General features: G+C 39.9%; 1 protein-coding gene across 1 annotated transcript in view; it reads right to left on the bottom strand.

Annotated features, from left to right (window-relative positions):
* LOC117346198 (vomeronasal type-2 receptor 26-like) overlaps nucleotides 1-14,984 on the bottom strand; it is a 64,040-nt gene extending 49,056 nt beyond the window's left edge. The window contains exons 1-3 of the mRNA XM_033915600.1: nucleotides 14,853-14,984; nucleotides 13,815-14,042; nucleotides 11,686-11,812 (exon numbers count right to left, since the gene is read on the bottom strand). Of these exons, the coding sequence (XP_033771491.1) occupies nucleotides 11,686-11,812; nucleotides 13,815-14,042; nucleotides 14,853-14,984 (487 nt within the window). The remainder of the gene's footprint in view (nucleotides 1-11,685; nucleotides 11,813-13,814; nucleotides 14,043-14,852) is intronic.
* Between the last annotated feature and the right edge of the window lie 825 nt (nucleotides 14,985-15,809).

The following is a 15,809-nucleotide window of genomic DNA, read 5'->3' as shown; positions in this document are numbered from 1 at the left end:
AGGTCACACCATGCTGCAAGCAGGGAAATAGTTTAGATAAGCCCACAGTTTTCACATGGTCAAGTGAAGAACAGCCTACACTTGTTGCTAGTTTCCACAAGCCTAGCAATGAAAAGCAAAGAGGTGGAACAGAGAGCAAGAGCACTGAGAAGACACAGGAAATGAAGCCAAAAGCCCAGCCACACTTGGAGAGGAGAAGCTGAAACCCCCAAAGAAACCAGGTCATACAGCTACAAGATTTTGTATTTGAAGTCCCTGAAATGAAATGCAGGAAGAGGTTCGCATGGAAAACAAGGCCATAGTCAAGAGATTAAATGAATGTTTTATATTTGTCTTCAATGAGGAAGATAAGGGGCAGATACCAGTACCAGAAATGGTAGTCAATGCTGATGAACCAGAGAAACTGAAACAGATCTCTCAAACACTGGAAGATATAATGGGTCAGTTTCAGAAACTGAATATTAGCAACGTGCCTGGACTGGATGAACATGCAGAGCTATTGTTAGTCATTTGTCTTTAAAATCCACATTGTACTGGAAGACTGGAGGGTGACCAACATGACGCCAATTTTTTAAAAAGGTTCCAGAGATGATCTGAAAAATTATAGACTGATTAGTCTGATGTTGGTGCCAGGCAAATTGGTAGACACTATTATAAAGAACAAAATGACAGAACTTGTACATAAGCATGGATTAAAGAGAGAAAGCCAACATGAATTTAGTCAAGAGAAATCTTGCCTCACTAATCTATTACATTTCTTTGATGGGGTGAATGAACATTTGGATAAAAGTATGCCAGTTGATATTGTGCATTTAGTTTTTCAAAAGGCATGTTCATTTTTTAACCTAATTTACCTCATTTTTGTAAACAGGTCCCTTCAGTTTTACAGCAATGGGAGAAAATCTTTAGATTATAAGCCCTCTTGGTACAGGGCAAGTTTCATTTCATTTTATTAAAAATGAATAAATCACTCTATTCCAAAGTGATATACAGTACCATCAATGTCCTCCTTCAGCTACAAATACAGGTGTGTGTTTAATGCACAATATTAAAAATTCTACTATAGAATTTAAAAAAAACTTTATTTAGTTTTTAATGCCAACAAAAGTGCAATACAATTTACATACAAATAATAATAATCAAATAAGCACTTAAAAACAATCAGAATCTATACAAAAGATAAAAATTCCCTCCCCATCATTACCATCAGGAATAATACCAAAACAAAAGATATACCCCCTCCTGCTCCTAACCCCCTGGATATATGGGTGCAATACAATGGAAAATAAAGAAAGATAAAGGGCAACTATAACAAATCTACAAAAGACATCAATGGACCCCAAACCAATTTGAATATCTTATTATGCCCCAGCAAGTCAGCATTCATTTTCTCATACTTATTAGTTAAGCATAACCTCGCCCACCAGAAAGGAAAACTAAGGCGATCCCAATTTTTCCACTTGTGAGTAATCATTTACATGGCTATCCTGGTCATAATTAGGAAAAGCCGGCATTTATAGTAGTCTATGGGGGGCTTAATATGCAATAATGTTCCACATATAAATACCTCATACGTCAATACAATTGATGCCTCCAGTATGGTATTAATCTGTCCCCATATTGACTTCCAAAAGTTAAGTATCAAAGGCCAATAGAACAGCAGATGATCCAGTGTCCCTACATCAAGATGACAGTGCCAGCATCTATTATATTTAGAACTGTCTAATGTTTGTAAACGAACAGGGGTCCAGAAACTTCTATGTAACAAAAAAACATGTTTGTCTCATAGATGCTGATGCTGTACATCTCATTCTCCCAGTCCAAATTCGTGGCCATTGAGATGCAGGAATATGCTGCTTTATCTCAATGCTCCAAATGTCTCTAAGACAAGATTTTGGCTTTTTATTCAAGAATTCAGATATTAATTTATACCACCAGGTGGCCTGATGTCCTAGCAAATCTACTATAGAATTTTTTAACATTTTGGTGATGGTGTGGCTCTACATAATTTTCATAGGACAAAACTGATGCATTTTTAAATTTCAGGGTGTCTCTGTTCTTAGACTAAGCTGAGGGCCTCAGTTTTCATAGATATATAAAAACATGACAGCAGTTAAAGTCCTAATGGCCCATCCAGTCTGCCCTTCCTTAACATCCATTATCATCTCTTCTCTTCTCCATATGAGATCCCACATGCCTGCTCCATGCTATCTTGAATTCAGATACAGTCTTCATCTCCACCACTTCCACTGGGAGGCCATTTCACGTATCTACCACCTTTTGTATAAAGAAGCATTTTCTTAAATTACTCCTAAAGACTATCGTCACTTAGCTTCATCTTATGCCCTCTACATCTGGTATCCTACCCTATGGTGTTTTGTTTTTAAAGAGACAAAGGGCAGTTCCTGAATTATCACCATGACTGCTTGGCTAGCTGGTGGGAAAAAAAGAATCTTATCGAGTATTTTCCCATTCTGTAAATATAAAAATTGTCCCACCAAGCCTGTGTTCTCCCTTTTTTGTATTTGTTTTATTATTATTATTATTCTTTATTTATTCATTTCTTACAATTTAAATAACAAACATGCAGGAAAATTCATTTCAACAATAACATAAATATTCATCAAAAATAAAGTACCGGTTAAACAAGTTCTTCTCGTCGGTCTTCACGAGCGAAGACACATCCAATGTACCAGAACCCGAGGAGACCATAAGTGGGGATCAAGATGAAAAGATGGAGCGAATAGAGGTGAGCCATGAGGACGTCCTCCGACAGATAGATATATTGAGAAGCGACAAATCACCGGGCCCAGACGAAATCCACCCACAGGTGCTAAAAGAACTGAGAAGGGAAATAGCGGAAACACTCCGGCAAATATGTAACCTATCCTTGAAAACTGGGGAGATCCCGGAGGACTGGAAAATAGCAAATGTCACGCCTATCTTTAAGAAGGGATCGAGAGGTGACCCGGGAAACTACAGGCCAGTGAGCTTGACTTCGGTTCCGGGAAAGATGATGGAAGCACTGATCAAGGACAGCATCTGTAAGTACATAGAAAAGAATGGGCAGCTGAGGGCGAGCCAGCATGGCTTCTGCAAGGGAAGGTCATCCCTTACGAACTTACTACACTTCTTTGAGGGAATAAACAGCCAGATGGACAAAGGGGAATCCATGGACATCATTTACCTCGACTTCCAAAAAGCCTTCGACAAGGTACCCCACGAACGGCTGCTTAAGAAGCTGTGTAACCACGGGGTGGAGGGGGATGCACACCGATGGATTAAACACTGGTTGGCGGGCAGAAAACAGAGGGTTGGAGTAAAAGGCCAATACTCAGACTGGCAATGGGTCACGAGCGGAGTTCCGCGGGGGTTGGTGTTGGGACCGCTCTTGTTCAACATATTTATAAACGATCTGGAGACGGGGACGAAATGTGAGGTTATCAAATTTGCGGATGACACCAAGCTCTGCAGCAGGGTTAGTACCAAGGAAGACTGTGAAGACCTGCAAAGAGACCTAACGAAGCTGGAAGAATGGGCGAAAAAGTGGCAGATGTGTTTTAATATAGAAAAATGCAAGGTCATGCATGTTGGGAAAAAGAACCTGATGTTCAGCTATGCAATGGGGGGATCATTGCTAGGGGTAAGCAACCTCGAAAGAGACCTGGGTGTGCTGGTGGATACAACAATGAAAGCATCAGCACAATGTGCGACAGCTTCAAAGAAAGCCAACAGAATGCTGGGTATTATCAAGAAGGGTATCACGACCAGGACAAAGGAAGTCATCATGCCGCTGTATCGTGCTATGGTACGCCCGCATCTGGAGTACTGTGTCCAGTATTGGTCGCCGTACCTCAAGAAGGACATGGCAATACTTGAGGGGGTCCAGAGAAGAGCGACAAAAATGGTAAGAGGTATGGAAAACTTGTCATATGCCGACAGGCTGGAAAAGCTGGGGCTGTTCTCCCTGGAAAAGCGGAGACTTAGAGGAGACATGATAGAAATTTTTAAGATCCTGAAGGGCATAGATAAGGTAGAAAGGGATAGATTCTTCAGACTGTGGGGAACAACAAGTACAAGGGGGCACTCGGAGAAACTGAAGGGGGACAGATTTAGAACCAATGCCAGGAAGTTCTTCTTCACCCAGAGAGTGGTGGACACATGGAACGCACTCCCGGAAGCTGTGATTGAACAGAACACAATACAGGGATTCAAAGTGGGTTTAGATAAATTCCTGAAGGAGAAGGGGATTGAGGGGTACAGATAGAAGTAGAGATAGGTTATAGGATGAGCTCAGGGACCACTGACAGGTCATGGACCTGATGGGCCGCCGCGGGTGCGGACTGCTGGGCACGATGGACCTCTGGTCTGACCCAGCGGAGGCAACTTCTTATGTTCTTATGTTCTAATGATCTAGTCCACATCATTCAGACCACCAGTGCTGCCACTAGGAAACTAAATAACTAAACTAGATATTTAACATGTGGCAGGCAAATAAACATGTGGCACACTTTTTAAATGTCAAATAAACATCCTCTCAGTCTTGTAAAGGTAAATTAAGAAATTACCTGTTGGTCTATCCTTAAGAAAGTCTTCCAACTGGACTGGGTCCAGAAACACATATCTATTACTAGCATATGAAAAAAGGCATTTAAAGGGAAATTTTAGAAAAAAGGTTGCACCCACCACTAGAACTTTAGGTTTGAGCAGTAGGAATTGCTTCCTCTTTAATTGAGTGTGCTTAGATACATCAGGAAGATACGGCGGTGGTGATACATGTGGGGACAAACAACGTGAGCAAAAGGAACTACAACAGGGAAGTACTGAAGGACCAGTTCTGGATGCTAGGAAGGAAGCTGAAGACCAGAACGCAGAGGATAGCATTATCGGAGATCCTGCCGGTACCCAGGGCTGACGAGAAGAGGCAGATGGAGCTGCAAGCAGTAAACACGTGGATGCGGTGCTGGTGTGAGGAAGAATGATTCTACTTCATGCACAACTGGATGACGTTCTGGGGAAAGAGCAAGCTATTCAGGAAGGATGGACTCCACCTCAGCGGAGATGGAACGAGGTTACTTGCAGGCAACATCAAGAGAGAAATTGAGAAATTTTTAAACTAGGAAGAAGGGGAAAGCCCATAATCGACCGAGAGTCGATGGTTCGGGAACTGGTATACCCAGAGGATACCATGCAGAAAGACAGCAGGGAAAACACACTGGATCATAGGCAAGACAGAAATCCTGACGGATTGAAAGGGACACAAGAGGGAAGGAAATGCAAGAAAGTAGCAGGCTGCAAACTTAAGTGTATGTACACGAACACAAGGAACTTAAATGTAACCAGGGTTAAAAGTTTAAAAGTTACCCGAGATTTTAAAGGTTTTAAAGCAAAGAAATTCTGGAATGTAAGACCTGTGGGTTTTTTTTCTATTTTGAGAAGTTTGGTTTGTGTATTTTTTATATTGCTGCAATTTTGGTATTCTGTTGCTGATCTCCTACACAGGTTTGCTGTCCTAGTGCAGAGATCAGCATCAGCTGCTTGAACATTCTGACAGATTTGACAGTTGGGAGGGTGACTTGGATCTGTATGGAGGTAGTTTGGTTTCTGTGCCTTGTGAGAAGATAATTATAGCTGGTTTTATTTAATTTTGAATAGGAATAGGTTTTGGTTGAAGTTGAGGTTTGATATATAGATTCTGGTATTTTTCCAAGTGTGAAAATATTTTTTTCTAGCTGATGTGAAGAATTGTTTTATCTGTGAAACTGTTTGATGCTGGAAATTTATCTGTGAGATTACTGTGAAATGTTGTAAGAGAAATATTGGTGAAGCAAAGTTGTGAAACTGCTATTGAAACCAGATTTTTGTAGAAATTCTCAATCCCTGTGTAACAAATCTGTGGTGCTGATTTCTGGAGAAAGTTTCAATCTGATATCCTGTGAGAATCTTCTGGGCAATGATTGAGAGATTCTCTGAGTAACAAATCTGTGGTGCTGATTTTTGGAGAAGATTTTATGAGATGTCCTGTAACAGATTCCTGTGAAATGTTGTGTGAGAATATTGGTGAAGAAAAGTTGTGAACTGCTTTAGAAACCTTTTTCTGGGAATTTTTGCTGTAAAGTTTATTGAGAATTTGATTTTTTTGTGATTTGATTTTTTTGTGATTTGAGATATAGGAAATTCTGGGGAGAGAAAAAGTTTAGGGAACATCAACAAGGGATCCAAGAGAAAAAAGAACAAGGAACCTGCATGGCTCACTGAAGCGATGAAGGAAGCAATCAGAGACAAGAAGACTTCGTTTAAGGAATGGAAAGGTCGAAAACAGACAAAAACTGGAAAAAGCACAAACAGAATCAAAGCAGGTGCCATAAGGCAGTAAGAGGGACCAAAAGAGACTATGAGGAAAAAATAGCCAAGGAGGCAAAAAACTTCAAGCCGTTCTTTTGCTATATTAAGGGGAAATGACGTGCAAAGGAAGGAGTGGTGCCGTTGGATGACCATGGAATAAAGGGAGTGCAAAACGATGACAAAGCCATTGCCAACAAACTGAACACATTTTTTGTGTCTGTGTTTACCGAAGAGGATATTTACAACATACCGGAAGCCGACAGGCTATACACGGGAAATGAAGATGAGAAACTGACAGGGTTGATTATCAGTCTAGAAGTGGTAAGTAGGCAGATTGCTAGGCTTAAAAATGATAAATCCCTGAGACTGGATGACATCAATCTGAGGGTAATCAAGGAACTGAAAGGGGTTATAGCTGAACTGCTTCAACTAATACCCAATCTGTCAATCAAATCAGGAAGTATTCCAGAATTATTATTATTATTAGGATTTTATATACCGCCTATCAAGGTTATCTAAGCGGTTTTACAATCAGGTACTCAAGCATTTTTCCCTCTCTGTCCCGGTGGGCTCACAATCTAGCTAACGTACCTGGGGCTATGGAGGATTAAGTGACTTGCCCAGGGTCACAAGGAGCAGCGCGGGGTTTGAACCCACAACCCCAAGGTGCTGAGGCTGTAGATCCAACCACTGCGCCACACACTCCACACAAGACTGGAAGGTGTCAAATGTTATGCCGAACTTCAAGAAAGGTTCAAGGAAACTACAGACCGGTAAATCTGACCTCAGTACTGGGAAAGATGGTATAGGCGCTGATAAAGTACCGCATCATTGAGTACCTTGATGGACACAATCTGATGAGGACCAGCCAGCATGGCTTCAGCAAAGGAAGATCTTGTTTGACAAATTGCTGCGCTTCTTCGAGGGAGTAAACAGGCAGATAGACAAGGGAGACCCAGTTGATATTGTATATCTGGATTTTCAGAAGGCATTCGACAAGGTTCCGCATGAACGACTACTTAAAAAAATTGTGAGCCATGGAATCGAGGGTGAAATACTCACGTGGATTAAAAACTGGCTGTCGGATAGGAAATAGAGATTGGGAGTAAATGGAAAATACTCGGACTGGAAAAGCATCACCAGTGGAGTGCCACAGGGTTCAATGCTTGGGCACATGCTCTTCAACATATTTATAAATGAGCTGGAAATCGGCAAGACGAGTGAGGTGATTTAATTTGAAGACTATACTAAGTTATTCAAAGTAGTGAAGATGCAGGAGTATTGCAAAGATCTGCAGCGTGACATAAACACACTCAAGAAATGGTCCACAACATGGCAAAAGAGGTTCAGCGTGGATAAGTGTAAGGTAATGCATGTCGGTACCAAAAATCTTATACACGAATACAGGATGTCTGGGGCAGTACTTGGAGAGACCCCCCCAGGAAAGAGACTTGGGAATACTGCTTGACAAGTCGATGAAGCCATCCACACAATGTGCAGCAGCGGCAAAAAGGACAAGCAGAATGCTAGGAATGATTAAGAAAGGGATCACAAACAGATCAGAGAAGGTTATCATGCCGCTGTACTGTGCCATGGTACGCCCTCACCTGGAATACTGCATCCAGCACTTGTTGCCGTACATGAAGGACAGACTCGAAAGGGTCCAGAGAAGAGTAACTAAAATGGTTAAGGGGCTGGAGAAATTAGAGAAACTGGGCTGCGAGAGATTAGAGAAACTGGGCCTCTTCTCCCTTGAAAAGAGGAGACAGAGGGGACATGATCGAAACATTCAAGGTACTGAAGGGAATAGACTTAGTAGATAAAGACAGGTTGTTCAACCTCTCCAAGGCAGGGAGAATGAGAGGGCACTCTCTAAAGAGTGGTGGAAAACTGGAACACTCTTCTAGAGGCTGTTATCAGGGAAAACACCCTCCAGGGATTCAAAAAAAAGTTAGAGAAGTCCCTGCTGAACCAGAATGTACGCAGGTAGGGCTGGTCTCAGTTATGGCACTGATCTTTGACCTAGGGGCTACCGCGGGAGTGGACTGCTTGGCACGATGGACCACTGGTCTGACCCAGCAGCAGCAATTCTTATGTTCTTATGTAGGAAAAATAGAAACTTGGCCTCAAAACAGAACTTTTTTCTTCATGAAAGAGAACTTTAAAATAGCTTGCTTCTCCAGTTATGATTTGAACACTACCAACAGAGTAGCACATTTTGTTATTGTGTCCTTAGATGATTCAAGAAATTGAGATAAATCCAAACTATCTGGTGAAACTAGTTTATCTATTTCCCCCTCATCTACCAACTCCCTAGAAGCCCTCGGAATGTAGTAGAGATTATTAGGCTCAAAGGTATCCTCATTAGTAATTAGTATTAGTATTAGTATTAGTATTAGTATTAGTATTAGTATTAGTATTAGTAATTAGTATTGTAATCTCTCCCATAAATACAGTACATTCTTTTTTATTATTTGTTTATAAGATTTAAAAATTATATTCCAAGCATAACATCTTGTACAGAAAGTGTTATCCAAACATAAAGTACACTTCAAAATCCCAGAAGTAACTATTTAACTGGAACACCCTCAAGTCCTCAAAAAATAATATGGATCCAAGATTATGAAAAAGATTAATTAGTTATGAACATAATCAATTCTAAGTATACTAGTAATCTGCTAAACAAAGAGCTACTTTACTAATTGGATGCAGTTGTTGATATTGTTCCAACATTCTCAAGATGCTTTGAGTAGAGAAAACTTACTAACTGTTTCAGATCTACAAAGACATATTTAATTGAATGCTATCTAATAACACACTTGCAAGGATATCTGAAGAAAAATGTACCCCCTAGCTGAGTCACCCCAGGCTTCAACATCAAAAATTATCTACTTCTTTTCTGAGTCTCCCTCAAGACATCAGGAAATATTTGAATATAGCACTCAAGGAAGCATCTAGATCTATTCTTGAAGAAAAGTTTAAGGATCCAATCCTTATCTGGAGCCAAAGCTACAGTCAATAAGAGAGTGGCTGGAGTAGTCACTTCACTTTCAGATTGTTCCAATAAAGTGGAAACGTCCAAAAGACCTTCCTGAAGGTTACCGTCATCTTTTTTATTTTGTGGAACTTTAGATTTAATAGGCAAGTAATAAGCCTGCGTAAATAGAGGCAGTGAATGTTCTAGGATCTTCAAAACTTCCAAAAAATAATGTTTTATCATAGCTTGAGGGGAAATTGAGGAAATCCTAGGAAAATTATCATAAATTATTTATTCGACTATTGTTCTCAAGGGCTTCCAATTTTCTCCTCATCATTAAATTATCTCTTACAAGTAAATCCTGATTGTTTTTAACACTTTTCAAGTCTTTTTCCTTCTTTTGTATATCAGATTTTATTAAAATCATATCTTCACTGAGAGAATTAATTTCTTCTTTATGATTATCCAATTCTTTATTCAAATATTCAATTTGAGGAGTAAAAGAGTTCCCCAAATTCACCACCAGATCCCAAAGGGCTTCAAGGGTGACTTGTGGAGATTTAACAGGAACAAAGGAAAATGCAGGTGTGCTTAGACATTGTTCTTTCATCAGTTTTATCTCCTTAGTAGAGCCTTGATCCTCCATAGCTCCAGATATCTCCAGATATTTGTTCAGATATCCTCCATAGATCCAGATATCCCAGCCATGGGTTCATTCGGGAGGAATACCTCACTCCCAGATATTTCTACTGGCAAGCACTCCAGAACACTGGCCTCTTGAGATGAGAGCTCCTCCTCTTCAGGTGTGCTTTCATCTTGTGGAAAGCTGGCTCCCAATGGCAATGGCTGTAGAGGTGGTGTCCTGATGTCGGGGCTCAGAGCAACATCTAGCCGGTACACGCAGTGGGCAAATCCCCAAAGTTTCTTGCTCTTGTTGGAAGCGTCTGAAGAAATCATCTATAGTAGGAAGGGGAACCTACAAGCATCGGGAGGCACCACTAACGCGTTTTCCCCTTCTCTTCGGCATTCCGAAGGAGAAACTGAAGAGGTAATAAGACGCGTCTGTATCAGCAGTCAAATAGAAGCAGCCATCTTAGAACTCTCCCACAAATACATTTTTAACAGCTCCAATGGAGATAGGTAGTGTGTGACAAGGAAATTAATAAACGAAGATTCTTAGCTCTCATATAATTCTCCATTTTTTCTATTTTAGCATGAAGAAATATACTATCTTTAATATTAGATGTAGCAGTGCTCCGTAAACCACCCATAGATTTATCTTATTTCTCTAACTTATTTCCTAGCTCTGCTATTTAACTTTCATGCTCATTCATTTTTACAGTTGTGTCTGAGGAAATTGGCACAATTTCAAAACTAGTTTGTAGTGAAGACTAAATTCTATTGACAGTTAACCAAGTGATGGCTTTATATTTAGGGAGAACATTAAGGTTTGGTTCCATAACCATTTGAATAGGAGTCAAACCTTCTGTTCCCAACACTCCACCAGCAGCATTAAAATTTACATTGGGGCAGGCAGCCCCCACAGCAACCCAGCATCCACACAACCCAGCATCCAGTGCTTCCAGATGGGGTCCTTTGGGGCCTCATAAAATGATCAGGGAGCCATGAAAGGGATACCAGCCAGCAGCACTAACCTTTTTTTAATTTCTATCCTATCAATAATTGCATTTCCAGCACCTTATCATATGTATGAAATTAAAGCCAAATTCTATAAGCAGCGCCTAAAAGTTAGGCGTCTAATTAGGCGCCGTTCAGCGCGATTCAAGCACAATTGGGTGCTGTTTAGTGAATCACGCTGAGCAGCATCTATTTTAGAGGCGCCAAGTAAATAGGCCAGCTCTAGACACACTTAAAAGTTAGGCACCTAGTTGAGCGCTTAAGCACGCATAAGAGCAGCGATTCTAAAACAAGGCGCCTAACGGGTAGCCACGCCCATGCCTAACATGCATAGTGCCTAATTTTTTGAAGGGCGCCTAAATTTTTATAGGCGTCTTGTTACAGAATCGCTTTTTCTTGATAGGCGCCTATGTTTCAATCAGAGCTGATTAAAAAGCTTAATTGAACTTGTTATTCAATTTAGATAGGCGTCTAACTTTAGGCGCTGCTTATAGAATTTGGGCTTAAATGTCTTTGTCTGTTAGTTTGTACTTGACACCCCATATTTAAGTAAATTATTATTATTATGTGCACAGCTTAGATATGTTAAGTGATATATAAAATTTTAATTAAACTTGAAACTGAATTACACTTTTTGGAGATCTACATCGTTCCCTAATTTCAGGAACAGAATAATAGAGACCCTTTGTTTATTTGTATCCCATGTTTTCCATGATATCACCCACCAGTTTGGTTGGAGATCTCTCCCTCTGAACACGGAATACAGTCATAGCAGCAGACCGGCTCTCCTGTTTTGGTTAATTTCCTGTAACCAGGATGGCAGCTTGGATTACATCTGAACTGTGGAGGTGTCTGAGGATTGAGAAAACTTGATATATAACTTCATTTAATACTGGACAGTTGTTTCTGAAATGTAATGTTCCTTTTATTTATTTTTAAATTGTCATCATGTGTAACAGCATATTTAATGCTTAGGAAGATACTTTTAAAAATACCCAAAAAGTGTTGATTCTTGTCAGTGCATAGACAGATTAGACCAACCTCAGATCAGATGGGACCACTTTCATGGATATAAATTTATAAAAACTAATTAAGTTATATAATAATATTTAGAGCTCACTAATTTAAAGATAGGTTACAGTAATCAATAATTGAATATTCATAATACATCACATTAAAAACAAAAACGGTAAAATGAAAAAAAACTGTTAAAAAGGCAGAACAGCCAACAAATTTCAAAATAGATAAAAACAGCATCATGCCCCCTCACATCCCACTTACTTCCTGAAAAAGAACACCTTCTTCTTTCTGAGTGGGGGAGTGGCCAAGTGGTTCAAGAAGCTTCCTAAGCACCCGGAGGTTGTGAGTTCAATTCTCACAGCAGCTCCTTTTGGCTCTGGGAAAGTTGTTTAATATTTTGGGCTCCTTTTACTAAGGTGCCCTAGCGGTTTTAGCGCACACACAAAATTACCGTGCGTTATAGTACACACTAGCAAAATTATTACCGCCTGCTTAAAAGGAGACAGTAGTGGCTAGCGTATGTGGCAATTTAGCATGTGCTATTCCGTGCTCTAAGGCCCTAGTGCAGCTTAGTAAAAGGAGGCCTTTGTCTTTTGGAACTTTGCCAGTTCTAGCAATTTTTAAAGACTCATTATTAAACTTTGATATAAACTATAAATAAAACATTTGTGACCAAAGGTTGGACTTGACATCTCCAGTGCCTCTTTTTGTTGATTTTGTTTTGCCTCAAGGCTTAGTACCTTCTTTCCCTTTCCCTATAATACTTTATTGTATCATGCATTTTTAAAGACTCATTATTAAACTTTGATATAAACTATAAATAAAACATTTGTGACCAAAGGTTGGACTTGACATCTCCAGTGCCTCTTTTTGTTGATTTTGTTTTGCCTCGAGGCTTAGTACCTTCTTTCCCTTTCCCTATAATACTCTATTGTATCATACTTTATTGTATCATGCATGAGCAGACCATCTGTAGATGATCTGCACATGATCAAGGGCAGCAACCTTTTTTTAAAAAAACTTTGTGAACCTGTGGTTTTAACCCACAGGTTAAAACCATGGGTTCGTAGTGTGGGGAAGGGCAAGAGAGATTCAGGACAGGCAGGAAGAAGAATGGGAGATTCAGGGTAGGCAGGGGAAGAATGGAAGATTCGGGGCAGGCAAGAGAACAAGAAATTCGGGGCAGGCAGGAGAAGAACAAGAGATTCGGGGCAGGCAGGAGAGAACAGGAGATCAGGGCTGGAGCAGAGAAGCAGGACAGAGAGCAGGGTGGCAGAGGGCAGGGAAGTTCGAAAGGACTTCAGCGACTGTTCCTCAGCAGTCACTTATTTTTGGATCAGCCAGCCCAGTCGGTGTTGCTTTTTATTTTAGTTAATCGCTTCCTGCCTATATTTGAATGCCGTTCCCCCTCATTTGCATGTGCGGATCGGAGGATGATCGGGACAGAGGCTAGTGAATCGGGTCACAGGGAAATATGGTCATAAAGAGGTTGCTATGTGGTCAGAAGTTCATCAGTAGGCTTTGTGAATCTAGCCCTTTGTAATCACAGAGAAAAAGCAATAGATGAAGCCCCATCCACTTTGTTTCTATTTCAAATGAGCCAGGAGTTTATTCCTAGTAAGTTGGCAGACATGCCTGTAACAGCTAATTAATCCCAATTGACTAATTACTATATGTACACACCTGGGATCAGCACTCCAATTTAAGTGATCTTTACAGAATCTGGAAACTAACGTTTTGCCCATAAAGCCAAAAAACACCATTCGTTTGACCATTTTAAGACAAGTTTCATGATACCTGTTTGGATCACCATCTTCAATCACTTAAATCTAACCTGAGTGAAAGAACTCTCCCAGATGATCGCCTTCTCATCAATGGTGAAATCCTGCCCTGGGGGAGCGTTGGGGTTATAATGTCCAACAACTTCATATTTCCATGTCCCATCAGCAAGAACAATCATATTCGAAATATCGTATCCAGTGGTGAGCTCTCCATTTTTATCCAGGTACATCTGTTCCCCCAGACCATTCTTAAAATGGAGGTTCCTCAGATAATGATGGAGCTAAGAAATGAGGGGTGCATTTTAAGTAGTGCCAGGTTAAACAGGTAATTTCAAGCATACATAAACATTTGTTTATAACTATAAGGAGAACTAATTTTAAATTAATTAATAATGGGGAGATATTATTTATTCCTCTGTGATATTGATTATAAAACTATTAAATAATCACAGCTCTTAAACTGATTAAAGAACTTTACACTGTTTTATGCATACAGCTACATATAATGTTATGTGAAATGCTCAGACCCTACACCCCGTGATTTTAGTGATAACACCAAACTGGGGTTCATGAGGGGACCATCATGGCTTTCACCGTCCCCATTACCAACCATACCAGACTACTCAAGTGAAGACATTTTATCTGACTTTAGCAAGAATCTTAAAGATAATGATTCTACACAAACAACTTATCTGGATATGGTGGTGTTGTTAATTGTACTGAACCCCAGACGACTTTAAAACTGCCAATGCGAGTTCTTCTCTTTTATTCTTGTTGGCTTTATTTCTTTATAATAACTGTGTTGATGTCATCGTCCCCCCGACTCGAGTTTCACGTCTTCTTCAGGGAAGGACACTGGATTGGCTCTCCGAAATGAATGAACAGCACAAACAGGGCTAACTCCCTGTTAGCCCTGTTTGTGCTATTCATTCGTTTCGGAGAGCCAATCCAGTGTCCTTCCCTGAAGAAGACGCGAAACTCGAGTCGGGGGGACGATGACATCAGCACAGTTATTATAAAGAAATAAAGCCAACAAGAATAAAAGAGAAGAACTCGCATTGGCAGTTTTAAAGTCGTCTGGGGTTCAGTACAATTAACAACACCACCATATCCAGATAAGTTGTTTGTGAAGAATCATTATCTTTAAGATTCTTGCTAAAGTCAGATAAAATGTCTTCACTTGAGTAGTCTGGTATGGTTGGTAATGGGACGGTGAAAGCCATGATGGTCCCCTCATGAACCCCAGTTTGGTGTTATCACTAAATCACGGGGTGTAGGGTCTGAGCATTTCACATAACATTATATGTAGCTGTATGCATAAAACAGTGTAAAGTTCTTTAATCAGTTTAAGAGCTGTGATTATTTAATAGTGAACTAATTTTAAAGCCATTTCTGGAGATAAAGCACTCTCCATCACCTCCCACTGACAGATGGGCACAACCTTAAAGAATGGACCAACTACCTGAAGAGCTTAGGAAAATTATTTCATAACAGCCATATAAACTTCTCTGATTCCGTTCTAAAAGTGCAGTATACAGTACAGTATAAAAATCCATTAAATAATGTGACTAGCCAGTAAATGGGGAGAAGGAAGGCACAAAGAAAAGAATATATATATTATCTTTTCAATTCATTCTTCCATCTTTAATGACAGATCTACAGGAAGTTAGGGCTGTAAGAGCAAAGACCACACCATTACACTCATCTTTAAAACCGAAACATGATTTGAAAGTGGCACTAAATTTTTTCTTGACGAAACTAATGTTCAAGACTTTAATGATTTTTGAACCTCAGAATTGGTTTTTTTTATGGTAGAAATTGTATAAATGGGCTGAAGGTGGCTTTGATTTTAGCTTCAGTGGATGGAATATAAAGACAGTACCTCATGGATTTCTATGGTATTTGTCCAAGAAATAGCAAAAAAAGATGAGGATCAAACATTTTATATCACATTCATTGTTGATTTTTAATCATGAATTAATATGAATTTGACTTTTGGGCAGACTGGATAGACTTTTTTGCAGTCACCTACTGTTACTATCAGGCAC

Source organism: Geotrypetes seraphini, chromosome 12 (genome assembly GCF_902459505.1).
Source record: "Geotrypetes seraphini chromosome 12, aGeoSer1.1, whole genome shotgun sequence".
In the NCBI taxonomy this organism is placed as follows: Eukaryota; Metazoa; Chordata; class Amphibia; order Gymnophiona; family Dermophiidae; genus Geotrypetes; species Geotrypetes seraphini.
This window is presented reverse-complemented; position numbering and strand designations above follow the sequence as displayed.